The 16109-nt window shown below is 44.2% G+C and overlaps 1 protein-coding gene across 1 annotated transcript; it reads right to left on the bottom strand.

Moving 5' to 3' along the window:
* Window positions 1-14126: 14126 nt before the first annotated feature.
* LOC123440273 (protein DOG1-like 3) lies at window positions 14127-15265 on the bottom strand. The gene has a single exon (XM_045116850.1). It carries the CDS (start codon window positions 15226-15228, stop codon window positions 14338-14340), a length of 891 nt encoding a protein of 296 aa, XP_044972785.1. The 5' UTR covers window positions 15229-15265; the 3' UTR covers window positions 14127-14337.
* Between the last annotated feature and the right edge of the window lie 844 nt (window positions 15266-16109).

Here is a 16109-nt window from a genome sequence, read left to right as displayed (position 1 = left end):
AGGGCTCGGAATGACCACCCTGATCTCCTACACCTTGTGAAGCCTCCTTGCTCCGGGGTCCTCTCTAGCATGTACGTCACTCTCGTTGATAACATAAAATAATAAGTTTTGACACGCATGTTATTAAAGTGACGATCCCTTGCCTACGACCATCCTATCATATTGTTATCCGCATGCCACTTAACATTACAACATATAACCATCTCATACATAAAAATCAATATCACGATGAAGGCTATACCACATCACATGCAACCTGTAAAACCAAGTTAGACGTCTTCTAATCGATTTGGCAAATTCTAATTACGAGGGTACTAGGGTTTCTGGATAACTATAGCTACTTACATACATCATTAAGGCGATAATTCATGTTGTTAGATTCACTTTCAGTGCGTGTGAGGAAAGGGACTTAATTAAAAATATCTAGCCCCACACTGAACTTCATCAATATGCATGACCCCCTAGAAGATTGATCGTTGTCAGAACTTTGTACAAAGATACATCATTTTGTCAATGAACTTTACCAAATCCACACTCGAGGGAAGCATATCAAGAACATCAAACCCTCACATCCACATATTATCTAGATCTAAACCTGCACCTACTCGTAGAATCACTCATGATGCCGCTGTTGGGAAACACAGTAAAAAAACATCCTATGATCAACCAGGAACACTATGAAGATGCAACAAAAGTTTGGATCGTATTTTATCAACTCTGAGTTGGTGTATATCATACTTGGAGTCCCACGAACCGCCGATGAATGATCCCTCGAACGTAAGACCGAAAGCACGACCTCTCCATAGGTTTCAAGTGAAAGGTCTTCACGATCCGGCATCACTTCACCACGCAGAGCTAATTGTCGCCTAAAAATTAGAGGGGGGAGATTAGAACAATGTTGGCCTTCTAACTATGAGGATTAGAGGATTTAGGTCAAGATCTAATTAGATCAACTAGAACTAGAAGTAGAGGACTAGGGGAGGTTCGAAAAACTTGTGTGTCATATATATATATATATATATATATATATATATATATATATATATATAGGTGTGGGGAGGGGGTAGGGGCGGCACATAAGGGGGGTCCCCTATGTGAGCCTTGAGGAGGGGGAAACCCCCTCCAATTTGGCCTCCCTGTTTCGTCCACACTAGGAAGGGGCGCCACCTCCTATTGGGACCAAGTGGCCCAAGTACATCTCCACCACTTGGCTTCTTAACGCCCGTTGATATTAAATTAAATATTAAAGCCTCCCAACTATTATGAGAGCCTTCTATTATTAATTTGACATCTCGAGAAACATTTTCCACCTTTATATTACTTATCGGTAGTACCCATCATTACCCGATAACCTATGAAACCCTTCCGATGAACCTGAAACACTCCCAAGTCCTCACTAAACTATTTCGGATATTAATGAAACTATTTCACAAGTATATTCTCGTTAACCCCGGCATACTAACACTCAACAGATAGTGATTACCTTAATCTTTTGACCCCGTAGGTTCGATAAACATAGACATGCATAAAGAGGCAAATGACGTGGTCTTGACGTGGCGAAGGAGGAGTTGGAGATGCCATACCTGATAACGTCAAAGGCGCTATGTGAGTGGCATACTGCGTTGGGCGATGGATCAATCCCAGTCGGCCGTTCCTTAACAGAGAGCCAGATGGGCCAAGTACATGTTTGTCATGTCTCCTCACGACCAACCGACCATCATAGTGGCCACGACGGTCATCATTCTGGAGCCGAAGGACAAAGACAAAGTGGTGGAGCTCGTGGATTGTGCGCTAGAGCCAGGCGACTGTACATTGTCCATCGTTCTTGAAGACGACGAGGAGGAGGCGATGGTGGATGATGCGGTGGAACCGAAGGTGGATGACTGCAAAGCTCAATGACCCCGGCGCTCCAAGCACCTCAAGGGTCAACGTAGCTAGGATGTAGTGGTGCTTGTAAGCTTGATTTACCCCCCCCCCCCCATCTTGTAGTCAATCCTCGATCGAACCCCTAAAATCCTTCGGATATTCCTAAATCCGCATGATGGTAAATGTCCGTATGAACCCCCAAATTCAATCGAATCTATACAACCTGAATAGAATGCAATCAACAAATCAAGTGCAAGGAAAATGGGTTTACCACCACTGTCGAACGGGTGCAGGTGAGGTGGTGTAGCCTGTGATCGACAACAATGCTCACTGTCTAGTTGTTCACTCAAATGCTTGTCGTCTAGTAGGTCACTCTGTTGCTTGTTGTTGTCGGTTAGAGAGTCACTACAAGAAATATGCTCATATGTGATGTTTTTTAAAATGTCGTTGATGATTTCGTCATAAATCTATGACGATTTCATCTGAGATCATCGTAAACCGTTTGAGGGGATCAAATCTACATATAAATTACGACGATGTGAGTCAAAACGTCGTAACTGCATAAGATGAGATCGTCATAACTTTTACGACGATTGTAAAAATGTCGTAACATGTTCTAACTATGTTGACATGTCACTCGTGGGTCCATTCTATCCCACCTGATCCTAGTTAGTGAAGCAACCTACTATTCTATCATTCCGAAAATTCTCGAAAAATTCTCATAAATACTTTGGACTATATATTTCTCAAATATGTGCAAACCCTCCGTTCCATAGTTCAAAAATAATTCAAAAATATTCATTTTCCTATTCTTTCCAGAATAGCACTTTGTGAAGGAAGTGCTATTTCTATTTCTTTGATTACCCTCATATTGTTTGGGCACTATTTCCTATCCAAATCATTGCCTCATGAAAACTTTTGTAACGATTTGCCTAGTAAATCTTTCTCAGCAAATTTCCAAAGTTTGTGTTCAACTAACAGCTTTGTGAAGGAAGTACTAGATAGGAATATCCTGATGAGTTGAATTTTTTCCACATCATCTATGTGCCCAAAACGTAGCTCTCCATAAAATTTTAGCCACATCTAACAATTCATGTGAGCTCATCATCCAATCTTTGTTTTTGGTAATATTTTCATTTTGTGAAGCAACTATGTTTTATATTGCTTTATAGTTGATAAAAATTTTACCACGGGATGATACTGACCATATAACCTAATTCAGCCAGTTTCTCTCAATATTTTTCCCAATATTCTGTTCAGTAGAGAGCATTGTGAAGGAAGTACAATTTTTGTTTATCCAAATTTTATGAATTTTTTACAGTACCTTAATGTGCCCAAATTATCATCCTCCTCCAAATTTAAGCTCAATCCAATCATCTATGTGAGCCCAGTTTTAATTACCATTTTCTGTCCAGATTGGCACATTGTGAAGGAAGTGTCACTTTGGCATGTCCAAATGGTATAATTTTTATACAGTGCCTTCATATGCCCAAATTAACATCATACACCAAATTTCAGCTCAATCCATTCATTCATTTGATCCTAGGTTCAACATCCATATTTCTGCACAATGTGTTACTTTGCAAAGCAAGTGCCACCTAGATTCATCCATTTGAGATAAAAATTTGCCAAGAGAGTCTCCTTAGTAGATTATCATCCTCAGCCAAAATTTAGGCCCATTGTCTATGTGAATTACCCGCACCGCTAATCAAACACTTGGCTGCTAATTCATGTTTGTGCTTAGTTCAGTCTCCTCATGAGATTATTCTATTGTATTATTCTTGCTAACACCTATCGAGGGATTGTCCAACCCACCAGACATGATTATTCCACCTAGAACGCGTGGCAATGCAACGGTTAGGCGGTGACCATGCGACTCGCATGCAAGTTCACGCGCTCTGGAGTTGGGGCCCTCGACCACCATCCAAACCTCGACGTCAAGGCACCACACCATGTATTTCTGATTAAATAGATACTTATATACCTATAAATGATTTTTGGGAAAAATAAAGAGCAAACTATAATGCAGCTGCAGTTCAAATTTAACCCGCTTCCAACTGAATCGACATAAGTTTGTCTTTTTCACGAGAGGTGGATAAAATCTTTTAACACCCAACCATTTTGTTAATTGTACATTAAATATGGACTAGTATTTTATAAAAATGATTTGATCCAATTTTTAAACAAATATATGGTAGATCCTTCACAAAAAAACTCATTTTGGTCACTTGAAAAATGGAAAATGAATTTTTCATACAAGGAAACTGAAAACTTCCTTAATCAACACTGTTTGTCATTCCAATATGCACCCTTGTGCATAATATTATATCATTTCAACAAACTATGTCATGAATGTGGCCATAAGATTGATCATTTGGCTTGAAAGACATGAATCTTCACACATGATAACCCATTTCTAAGAACACTTATTTAAAATAATTGTCGTATTACTAGTTTATTAATTTTCCTGGTAACTTTGTCACATATAATGACACAATGCAATGGTTTTCTATTTTTTGTATTTGTTTTGAATTTTTCATGGTCATTTCAAAATGCGGTCAAAACAGCTCGTATGACCGTTCATACCTAGTGGTTGAATCTTGGAAATGTTTTGATGTTTTTATGATTAAATAGATACTTGTGTACCTATAAATTGTTTTTAGGAAAAATATAGAGCAAACTATAATGTAGCTGCAGTTCAAATTTGACCTGCTTTCACCTGATTCAACGAAAATTTGTCTTTTTTATGAGAGGTCGATAAAAGCCTTTAACACCCAACCATTTGGTTAATTGTACATTAAATATGTCCTAGTATGTTATAAAAATGATTTGGTCCAATTTTGCTACAAATATATGGTAGGTCATTCACAAAAAAACTCATTTTGGGCACTTGAAAAATGAAAAATGAATTTTTCATACAAGGAAAATGAAAACTTCATTAATCAACATTGTTTGCCATTCCAATATGCACCCTTGTGCACAATATTATATCATTTCAACAAACTATGTCATGAATGTGGCCATAAGATTGATCATTTGGCTTGAAAGCCATGAATCTTCACACATGATAGCCCATTTCTAAGAACACTTATTTAAAATAATTGTCGTATTACTGATATTGATTTACAGGAGTTTTATTCAGGTTATTGTGTTGTGAGTTTGAGTCTGGACTTGTGTTAGACAAGTATGGTATGAGTACATCCTAAACATGTCGTAATAAGATGTATATGCTTCATAGCTAGCTGTCGCATGACCTGAATTTCAAAATATCTTTCTTGTACATAGGTTTTACATGTCAAGTTACAAGAAGATGGTTATGCTTCATATATAATTGTTGTTTGGTTTTTCAAAGAATTTACATCCATCCATAGTCGTGCCCACAACATGAACCGAGGAGATCGTGCCTTGTCGTGCCTTGGAGTTGCCGCCCTCCCTGCTGTGTGCCATGTTGGACTCCAACAACAGTCCGAGGAGATCGTCGCTTGTGGCTTGGCCGGCCCTCAAGGCGTTCTCTCTTTTCGCGATGATGCCCTTGAGGATGCTCTCAATCTCGGCAGCAATCTATCTCATCCTTCGGTTGGCTTTTGTAGGCCAGAACCTGGACATAAAAGTAATGCATCAGCACATAAACTCAAATTTGCACCACCATGGATGATGTACGTGCAAAAGGAGAGTAATCACAGACAGAGCACAGAAACTCGCAGATAACCAGGGATATGTATGTACGTACAGCAGCTCCAGTGGAAAAGGAACCATGGCGGCGGTCTGCACGACGATCCCCCAGCGCCCTTACTGCCGGCCGCTCCCACTCTGCACCAAGAACAAATTCCGAAACGTTCATTCGATCGCCATTAGTTGTTGCCGCTCTTCTCTAACAAAAAATAAGAGAGTGATGGATTACCAGATCGTTGGCGGATGGTGCGGGGCCGGAGACGTCCTCCACGGTGGTGGGCTCGGGCGCGATGGGGGCCGGCGGGCTGAGCGGCTCCGGCGCGGTCATCCATACTTGTGCAATACTAGTTTTCTGGTATTCAGTAACTGTCAGCGATTGGTCATCGTGCTCCTCGTGTATCTGGTAAGCAGCGATCTCTTACTGTTCTATGTGTAGCCTATGCTGCTGATGATCAGCAGCCAGAGTGGAAAACAGGGGTGCAGGTGATCTAGGCATTCACTGGGATTTTCATGTGGGGAAAATGGAAGTCGCACAAAAGGGGCAGAAATCACTTAGGAATACCCAGAACTAGCATACTGGGAGTATTGATTCTTTTTTTTAGAATTCTATGTATTTGTTTTAATTGAAGTCACTGGGTGGATTTATTTTATCCAATCTTTGACATGGCTTCTTCACAAGATTATAGATGTTTTTGCAAGTAAATGTATACCGTGCAGCTGTATTTTACAAGCTAACATAAAGAATTGTGATTTTTAGATTCTTGAGACTGCATTCAAGAAGGAAACTGTTGGCCTAGTTACAAGGGAACAGTATGTTGAGAAGGTAATAGACAAACACGTTTATGTACATCCGCCTTTGCTTTTTCTTTTCCTGGGCAATGAAAATTTTGGTTATTTAATCTTCACCAATTGCCTGTGCAGTCTATTTCTTTATACTGGAAATTCCGAGTCACTTTCACTGAAAACTGAACTAGTGTCTATCCTTGGGATGACATTAACTATTGTCGTGAGTTGAGCATGTTTACTTGGGCTGCTTAATTTTATTTTCTTTTCTAAGAATATTCACTGCATTCGCTAAACCAATCATGTGATGTACGTGTTTTTTTGCAGGAACTCGTCGACAGGATCCTCGCCCTGCTCTCCGACGACCAAGGTCCGCCCCCCTATTTGTTTCCCAACTCTTTTTGTGCCAGTGCAATGCACCTCTATCAACATAGAATGATGCTACATTTCTATCCTTGCAAAGCAGCCATAGTGTTCTTTTTCACCAAAGCACCTGCTCTACTTGCTAACCTGCTTTCGTATGTACGTGCCTGCCTCAGCCCAATGGCACCTTGGCCGAGGGAGGAGTGCGCCAAGCAAGGAGGCGGTGCTCAAGTGCACGACCATGGAGCAGATCCGCTGGGTGGTGGTCACTTCGAATTTCTCCAGAACCGCCGCCACCTCCCTCGCCGTGGTCGTCGGCAGCGGCGTCGCCCTCTTATTTCGCCGCTCCTCCATCGCGCTAGCCTACAATGAGTCAGCAGACCCCATCGACAGGGAAGTTATGTCCTCACATTTCTCCTTTTTTCTACTCTTCTTTCATTGTAGCACAAATGGATGTATTTCTGATCTCAAATGTGTTCTCTTGCATACACTGAATTTCTGAATATAGCATGAACCGTGCGTACACCCCCATAGGCAGCCAAGTTCTATCCTCAGATTTGCTTGCTTGTTGTCCTTACAATTTATGAATCTCTGAACTTTTTCCGAGTCCATGTTATTTATGCACTGAATCTCTGAGCTTTTCCTATGTACTGTGTTTCTGTTTCATAGGTGCAGGTATATGTTTGACATTTCTTTTCACTGTAAATAATATGTTCGGCTATCAACATTAATTTTTGATGTACACCATGTTAGTATGCTAGTGTTCCTAGTAGAATACACGCTCTTAAAATTAGAGAAAAAAAATAAATATATGCGTTCAGTTATATATGCTTATCATTTTGTAAGCTAGTGTATGAGAAAGCAATGACTTATATATGCTTATATGAACATTCCCAGCTCACAAATCCATTTGACTTAGTTATGCACACAATCAAGTGAACTGAAGATGAGTTCCATTTTGACAGCTCTTACGTCTTTGGAGAGGATGTGGGTTTTGGCAGTTCCAAATTATAAAACCAACACATAACTCTTGAAACAAAAACAATGGACCAGATTTGATTTATCTTTTCTGATTTTCAGGATTATTAGGTGATGAATTTCCCAGCCAGCTCCATGATCTGTCATTCATGTTTAAATGTAATAATAATCTTGCTGGTGTGGATGAATGACTACTAGCAGGTTTTTATATCCCACAGCTCGTGTAATGCATTTAGGGGTGGAGAGCTAGCCTGCTTCTTTCTTTGTTACCTTTTTCGCAAACAACAATGGTATGCATACTGTAGATTTCCATCTAATGCTAGTACACAGAGCAGTTTCGTCTCGCAAATATGACATCACTAAGCTTAGTTGAACCTTACCTTTTTATTTGCGATGATTACAGCTCTCAATCTCATCGGAACGTTATAAATGAACTACTAATTTTAGAATAAATTGGACCGGACTCCCTTGTCTGTGGATCAATTAGTCCGATGTTGGATTTCTTGGAGTCGAGTGATCATTAGCGTCTAGTATAGCTTGCCATGAGATTCGAAAGAAAAATACCAAGTATTTTTCCCTTACTCGCTTACTGTAGTTCTTTTAGTGTGTATATCGTCATCACTCAGTGCTATTAAGATGCAAATTTATTTGACTGACATGTATGTGTGCACCTGAGTAAGGAGTGATGCTGACATGTTTATTTAATTGACATGTCCTTCTGTCTCACCTGCCCCCGTCCCCTCCATGGTGTGTGTGTGTGTGTGTGTTGATTTTCTGACCAGAGATGAATATCCCAGCCTGCTGAGCAACATTGTTGGCTTCCTCTTGTCCTACAAAGTCTTGCGTGCAGGCTTGCTTGGTGCGAATTTAATTAACTCCTTAAAGGTAGATGGAATCTTCTTTGAAGATGTGCAATCTAATAGTCCACCCAGCGCTGAAATTGCTTCAGTAGCCGGATCAGCCCACGTGTAGTCAGATCCGTATGTTATTACTGACTTACTGTATGCAGTCTGTTTCATCTCGTTCTTCTGCTATTCAAATACTTGTACATTCATTCTATTGCTGGCCATTTCATTGTGGAGCATGAATCCTTATCTTTGCTTATCCAAAGCAAATCAGGCTGGCATCATCGGAGACTATAATCTATGCGTGTGGTGTGAGCGAGAGTTACCTGCTCCTCCATTGATAAATATTGTAATCGTGTTCTCTATTTATTTCAGATTGCTGACAAGATTCTGAACAAAAAAGAGCTGGAATTCAACAAGTGGGAAGGTACCCTGTCCGATCTGCTGTAGAATGTCCGCAAAAAACTTAACCAAGTTGCTTCTGTAAGTCTAAAAGCTTTTTGTTGTTGTTGCAGTGCTTGAAAGGATACATGCCACGCAATGGACGAATGAGCAGACCATCGCAAAGACTGCTCTCAGCAACATCCTTCCATGTCTCGACGCGACTACAACCAACCGAACCATAGAAGCAAGTTCTCCTTTTGATTTGCTTCCAGCCTTATGCTGGAAGCAAGTGAAACTTTTTTTGTAGTAGTGTTAGTTTACTAGTTTATCAGCCATGCTGGTGTTGGTGCAAAAAGTGTGTATTTTGATTGTGCAAACCTGTGAGATGTATTATATGATGTTATATGATGGATGATTTTAATTCAACTTGGAGTTTTCTTGATTTGAATATGAAATAGTGTTGGATTTAATATTGGAATAATAATTTGGTTGAAAAGACCCAACAAATAGAAATGAAACCAAGTTTTGAAACAAAAAGTTGCTGAATTTAAAAATGAAAAAAGGCCAAAACTGAAACTGGATCAAATGTATTTGGGCATGAAAAGGCCAGGGCCCAAATTAGAATGATAAAAAAAATTCGAAAAATAATACTAAAATGGCTGTAAATAGGCCAAGGCCCAAAAAGAAGCCCAATAAGAAAAGGCCAAAAAAATAAAACCAGCCCATGTGATCAATTGAAATGGGTTGGGCTGATTTCAACCCTGACGTTTTGATTTCGTCGTAATTTTGCCACGTAGGACTGCCACGTAGGACTGAGTTTGATTGCCAACGACGATTTAGGATTGTCGTAAAGGTTACGACAACCGAGGAATCGTCGTAAAAGTTACGACGATTTTGATCAAAACATCGCTGCTGTTTATTTCTGACGCTCCGTTTTCGACGCTTGGTATTTCGTCGTGAGATCGTCGTAAATTGAAAACCGTGACGATGTGGCGACGAAAAAATGGCGTCGTGTATTAGCATATTCCTTGTAGTGAGTGGAGAGAGAGGGGAAAGAGATATGTGAGAGAAGGTAAGGGTAATGATGTTGGCGCTTCGAGAAACAAGGTGGCATCTCGAGCCTGACTCCTCGCATGCAACTTTCGTTGTCCACGTGGTTCAAGTTGCATTTCTCGGACCTATGTGTGGAAAACAATCGAGTCGACGGTTGCCCTTTGGCCAGGTTCGGAGGTGCTTTAAACATATTACTTCCAACATTCTGATAGAGGCCCGACATCTAAGCGCCCAATTTTCACACTGTATGGGTCTGATTGGGCCTTATGTAGTCTTCCAAGCATGCCACTAGTACTCACCTCAGGGCTAGATAGCTGGAGAATCATTATCCCGTGAAAAAGAGCTGCAGAATCGTTAGATTTACCCAAATGATAACGTTCATATATATGGTATTTGGACTCTTGGTCCACACATCCTAATCTCTGTTGGTTCTGGATTGCACGAATCTTGTAGGAATGTATTGTAATTTTATTGCCACGTAGGCATAGTGTGTTGTGTAAGGGTTAGAGCGCTCGCCTACATGACCTGGAGAGCGCAGTTGCGAGCTTCGCCTTGTGGGTGAACTAGTCCTCGCCCACATGGACACCTTGTAGTCCACGCCGTGTGGATGAACTGTTCTTCGACCACACGACGCTCGTACGGTGACAGACGACAACTACAATTGTGCATATATGACAACTAGTTAATCACATATGGCAAATATGATCGGACCACACTTGATAACTAGTTAATCATACATGGTAAATATGGTTCACATAACATGTTATCTATGGTTTGACCAAACGTGGCAACTACCGCTAATTACACATGGCAACTATAGTTAACCAAAATGAGAAGTTGTCATGCTTTACAACTAAAGTTATCAGCCCTAGGTAACTAAAGTTGCCATCAGAAAATTTAGTGCAGAATTGCTTCGAGCCACACGTATAGGATGGAGATGAGTAGTTGTTGTTGGACATGTGACACTAAATAACTGCACCCGAGCGTGTGAGCCCTTTTTTATGAGAGGAAATACCGGTGTGAGCACTTCTAAGAGCATATCTAGTGGCTAGTCTATCCCATAGTCTAAGCCAAATATAGACCACCGCAGGTCAAAAACCTTCTCCAACTGATGGTCTATCCCATAGTCTAAAATTTAGACATCCATCGAATTAGCTATCCATCGTCCATATTTGGACGACCGAGCAAGGATGTCGAAATCAGATCTGCTTCTCGCGAGCTCTCTCCCGCGCCCATCCGGAGCAGTTGGAGACGAGGAGGACGCGCCCTCTCCAGCCCCGAGCTCGTCGATGTCGCTGAGGTAGGCCCCTATTTCTTCAGATTCGTGGATAAAGAGAGAGAGAGATGGGAGAGATGACTGCAACCTGGATTTGACTCGGATGCGAGGGCGCGAGTGGCGGCGGTGGATGCAAAGGCGCGAGCGGCGGCTGCGGCGGATGCGAGGGCCTGAGATAGGGGAAGGCGAGGGTGTGAGCGGCGGCTGCGCGAGTAATATAGACTACCAAATTTAGACAATCTGCTGGAAACCGAGGTTGTCTAAAATGATTTTTTACACCATTGTCTATATAAAGATATAGACTATCAAATTTAGACAAGCCACTAGAGATGCTCTAATGTTATCATGTGGGCTGCCTGTCCTGAATACTCTGTATGTCATACACGGTCGTATGGTCGATTGTCCATTAGAGCATCTTCAACAGCCGCGCTGCAAAAATCGTCTTTTTAGCACGCGCAATAAAAAAGTTGCTCCAGCGGTCGCGCGATAAACGCGCGCGGCATAAGGAGTACAGCGCGCCGTCGGAATCGGCATCACGCGCCGTTTATTTGGTGTGTATGCTTCGGCGCGCTGCACACTCGAGCGCTCGCTCGCAGCTCCACCTACCCATCGAGCCACGGTGCCGCCTCCGCCCGCGCCATCCCATTTCTTCCGACTACCGCACCGGCGCTTCCCCGGCCTATCCCCGCGCCGCCACTGCTTCGTCCTTCTCTCTCTAGTCACCGCCGCCCCTTGCGCGTGGGAGTCGATCGACGAACAGCGCTCGGGCGCCCACTGCCGCTCGGCGCCCGCAAGGTGTTCGACAAAACGTCCGCAAGGTATGTACTGGATTCAACTACACATTTTTTACATGAATTTGATGCATGTTGTCTGTAGTTTTATAGCTTAGTTTAAATTAAACATTATAGATGAGTTCCTCATATGATTCTTCCAAAGAAGAATTTGATATGGAAGAGGAGGATCTTGCAATGATCCTAGCTATGCACATAAATAAAAAAAACGAAGCATGGTGGTTCGGTTATGGGTCGACAGAAAATTTGGAGGGACAGAATCGATGCCCATAATAGATTGATCAGGCACTATTTTGCGGATAATCATGTGTATCCCGAGTCGTACTTCCGGCGTCGGTTTAGGATGAGCACCGAGTTGTTCAGGCGCATTGCAGAGAAACTAGCGAGTCATGATCAGTTTTTTCAGCAAAGAAGAAATCCCACCGCAGAGCTTGGGTATAGCACCTTTCACAAGGTGACAGCCGATTTGCATATGTTGGCATACGGTATCCCCGCTGATCTAGTTGATGATCACTTGGCTATGGGTGAGAGTCAAGTCATCATGTGTGTCAAGCGCTTTGAAGTCGGAATTGTGCAAGTGTTATGCCAGGAGTATTTGAGATCTCCCAATGCCGAAGACGCCGCAAGGCTATTGGAGATGAACAAAGCTCGTGGCTTCCCAGGTATGCTTGGCTCAATAGATTGCATGCATTGAAGTAGGAAGAATTGTCCTAAGGCATGACATGGACAATTCCACGGCCATAAAAGGGTTCCACTATAATCCTTGAAGCGGTGGCCGATCAAGAGACTTGGATTTGGCATGCTTTTTTGGAATGCCTCGATCTTTGAATGACATCAACGTTGTCAACCGGTCACCACTGATGAATAAGATTGCAAATGGGGAACTGCCACCGGTGCAGTTTGTAGCAAATGGTCGTACATACAACTATGACTGCTATCTTGCGGACGACATCTACCCAAAGTGGCAAACATTTGTGAAGCCGTTGAAAAAACTGGAAGGTAAAAAAAATCTTGATTTCCACAATGCTCAAGCGGCGGCTAGAAAAGATGTGGAGATAGCTTTTGGGATTTTGCAATCCCAATTTGCTATTGTGTGAGGACCCGCTAGATTTGGGGTCAAAAGATGCTTTGGTACATCATGTATGCTTGTGTGATCATGCACAACATGATCATCGAGAATGAGCGTGGCCAAGATTTAGACTACTCTCAGTATGAGCTCTTGGGTCATCCCGTGCGAGTGCAGCGGAGGGCTGAAAGGGTGGCTCGTTTTGTTGCCTCTTATCATGTCATTCGGCGTCCCGAAACGCATGTTGATCTTCAGAACGATCTCATCGAGGAATGGTGGGCATGGAATGACCGACAAAGAGCATCATGATTTGTGCATTTGATGTTGTATTGTTGAACTATTTATTGTATTTGAACGATAAACTATTTGTTTGAGTTGTAACGAAATTGAACTATTTATGTTGATTTATTTTGTTTGTGTTTGATTTTTTTGTATAATTTTAAGTACATATGTCGTTTGAGCGATAGCGCGTCCTACATTTTACAACGCCTGCTGAAGCTAAGCGTGCGCTGTATTTTACAACGCATGCTGGAGCCAATGATGGTCGCGGGGTCAAAACAGACGAAGAATGCGCCACAAACTTAATTTTAACGGCGATTTCCTTCTCATCAGCAAGCTATTTTTTTCATCAGCAAACTTATGTCAATGGCCAACCGGGCGCAGGTTTCCTTCTCATCAGCAAGCTATTTTTTTAATAATAATAAGACAGCCTATGAGGCAGGCTGCCACCCGTCGGCGGTCCGTCAGCCGGAAGCACGCCGCGACCAGTGCCCCCGCGAGCAGATTAGAACAGATGTGCCCCGGCACACGCGTCCCGCATGCAAGCACGCGCGGTGCCTTTGCCCATGCCACGCAGTACGCGATCAAACCAAACTACGCGCGAGGAGAGCGACAACGGGCCATGCGGACCTGGCGCCCCCCAGATCGCGTCGTGCCACCGGCGACGGGGCGAAAGCGACGGGGAACGGAAGGCGAGAAGCCAACAGCTCCTCTCGCCTCGCAGTTCCGCACACAACGCGCCCGTCCGCCCCATTTCCTCCATTCATTCGGATTCCAAGGAATTTATGTAGGAGTATCAACTATGAAAAATGAACTTGGTAGAACACAAGCATGCAGTTTCTACAGGCTGGTCATATAACGGCGAGTAGAGAAACAACGATACTCATACTATCTATCTAATCTAAAATCCAGAATAGACAGATTATTCAGATTGTATACGCTTGGAGCCGCAAGCAAGCTAGTTGGGGAATGGCGAGCCTGTCATGGGTTTGTGCCGGAGGAGGCGGTCGTCGCTGCGGCTGCGAGCGGCAGACGCGCGTTCTGGGCGCCCTCCTTCCGGCGGCTCCACTCGCGCACCGCCAGGTGCAGCTGCTTGGCCGCCATCAGCATCTCCACCGCCTGCCGCGGAGTCAGGATCTCCGTGGCCAGCGCCCTGGCCGTCGACATGCGCAGCTCGTCCGCTTCCTCCAGGAGCCTGGCCAGACCGGCCGAGTAGCTCTCCATCGCCGCGTCCACCTCCGCGGCGAGTCCTCCTGACGATTCTGCTGCCACGAGCCGCCCGGGGATGTTGTGGCAGTTAGCGCTCCGGTCCTGGTCGGTTAATGCTGCCGCCGCGCGCTCCCGGACGATAGGAAGCAGCGGCCGGTCGGCGATGTTCTCCTGCAGACTTGCGAGGCGCTCCGTCAGGTAACCCTCGTCGCGCAGCGTCCAGCGGTGGAGGTCGTTGATCTGTTGCAGCTGCGTGGCCGTGATTCCGATGAGACCCATCTCCTCTGCGAGGCCGCGGCCGCGACCGCGGCCGCGGCCGCTGACGAACTCCTCGATGTCCTCCTCCAAGCCTTCGCCGGAGATGGAGTAGAGAAGCCGGATGGCCAGCGACGGCCGGCAGCCCCCGAGCCAGAGCACGGAGTTCTCAAACGCCGTGCACCACGGCGGCGCGACGAAGGCGGCGCCGTTCTCGCGCGCCATGGCACGCCGGCTGGCGGCGTACTCATGATACCCGCGCATGCACCTCTCCACCACCGCCCTCAACTCCGCGTCCGTGGCGCGCCCGGCGGCGGCATTGCCTGCCGCCTCTGCGAGCTCGCCGAGGCCCGCCTTCTGGCCCGCGATCCACTGCTGGTGGAACGCGACGTATCGTGCCATGTCCATGGTGATCTGGTCTCTCGCGCGCGATAGAGTGACGGAGTGATTTGTGAGTAAGCAAGACTGGCCTACGCCAGTGTGGCTCTTCCTATGTACACGTCTTTCTCCTCGCATCAGTTTTGTCTTCTTCTATGCTCTCAATCTCTTGTTTCTTTTACATGCTTCTTGTGGGTTGTTTATTTCTTGGGTTCATTAAACTAGCAGATATTTATACTTGATCAATATCTATATTTATACTTTTTTCAGGAAAAAATATGGGAAGCTTTATTAAACATAAGTCCGGACAGAGTATGCCGTAAGACTGGTTACAAAAAAACTGGGCTTCGAATCAAGTCAACAATTTATCACATCTAAAGTGCTAGCTTGCTTCGCACAAAGATAGGCAGGAGTGTTGGTCGCTCTATTATAATGTTAAATATTAAATGAAGAAAATGCCATTATACATGCTCCCCTATCTCATCTAAGATAGGCGTCACCACTGATCTTGAGTTGTGACACACGTTTCAGAGCTGAACCAAGTCTACACAATCCGTCTCCATAGCAATCTTCGGGTAGCCTCTCAGCCGCACTAAGAGTACACTTTCTCGAAGCGCCAAGGCCTCAGCTATAAGAGGGTCAGTGACCCCGTTGAAGGGCTTGCATCAGGCTACCAAGAAACTGTTATGGGTTCGGGCAACCCCTCCTCCGTCGCCCCGGCCAGCTCCCAAGGCAATGATGTCGTCGGTATTGATCTTCACCACCTCTTGTTCTGGTGGCCGTCGACCATGCCCAGGGAGGACACGAGCATGTTCACGCGGAAGATCTAGCAGGGTTAGGGCATCACGTGTGATGATCATAGATTTGTTGGTCCCCTATCATGTGTAAGATTGTTGTGTGAGGTCCAGATA

The sequence above is a fragment of the Hordeum vulgare genome, chromosome 3H (assembly GCF_904849725.1).
Source record: "Hordeum vulgare subsp. vulgare chromosome 3H, MorexV3_pseudomolecules_assembly, whole genome shotgun sequence".
Classification (NCBI taxonomy): Eukaryota; Viridiplantae; Streptophyta; class Magnoliopsida; order Poales; family Poaceae; genus Hordeum; species Hordeum vulgare.
Note: the sequence above shows the minus strand (reverse complement) of the source record. Positions and strands in the feature narration are given on the sequence as shown.

Excerpts from the sequence above, each read along its gene's own strand:
- LOC123440273 (XM_045116850.1), bottom strand. The coding sequence starts at position 15,228 with ATGGACATGGCACGATACGTCGCGTTCCACCAGCAGTGGATCGCGGGC.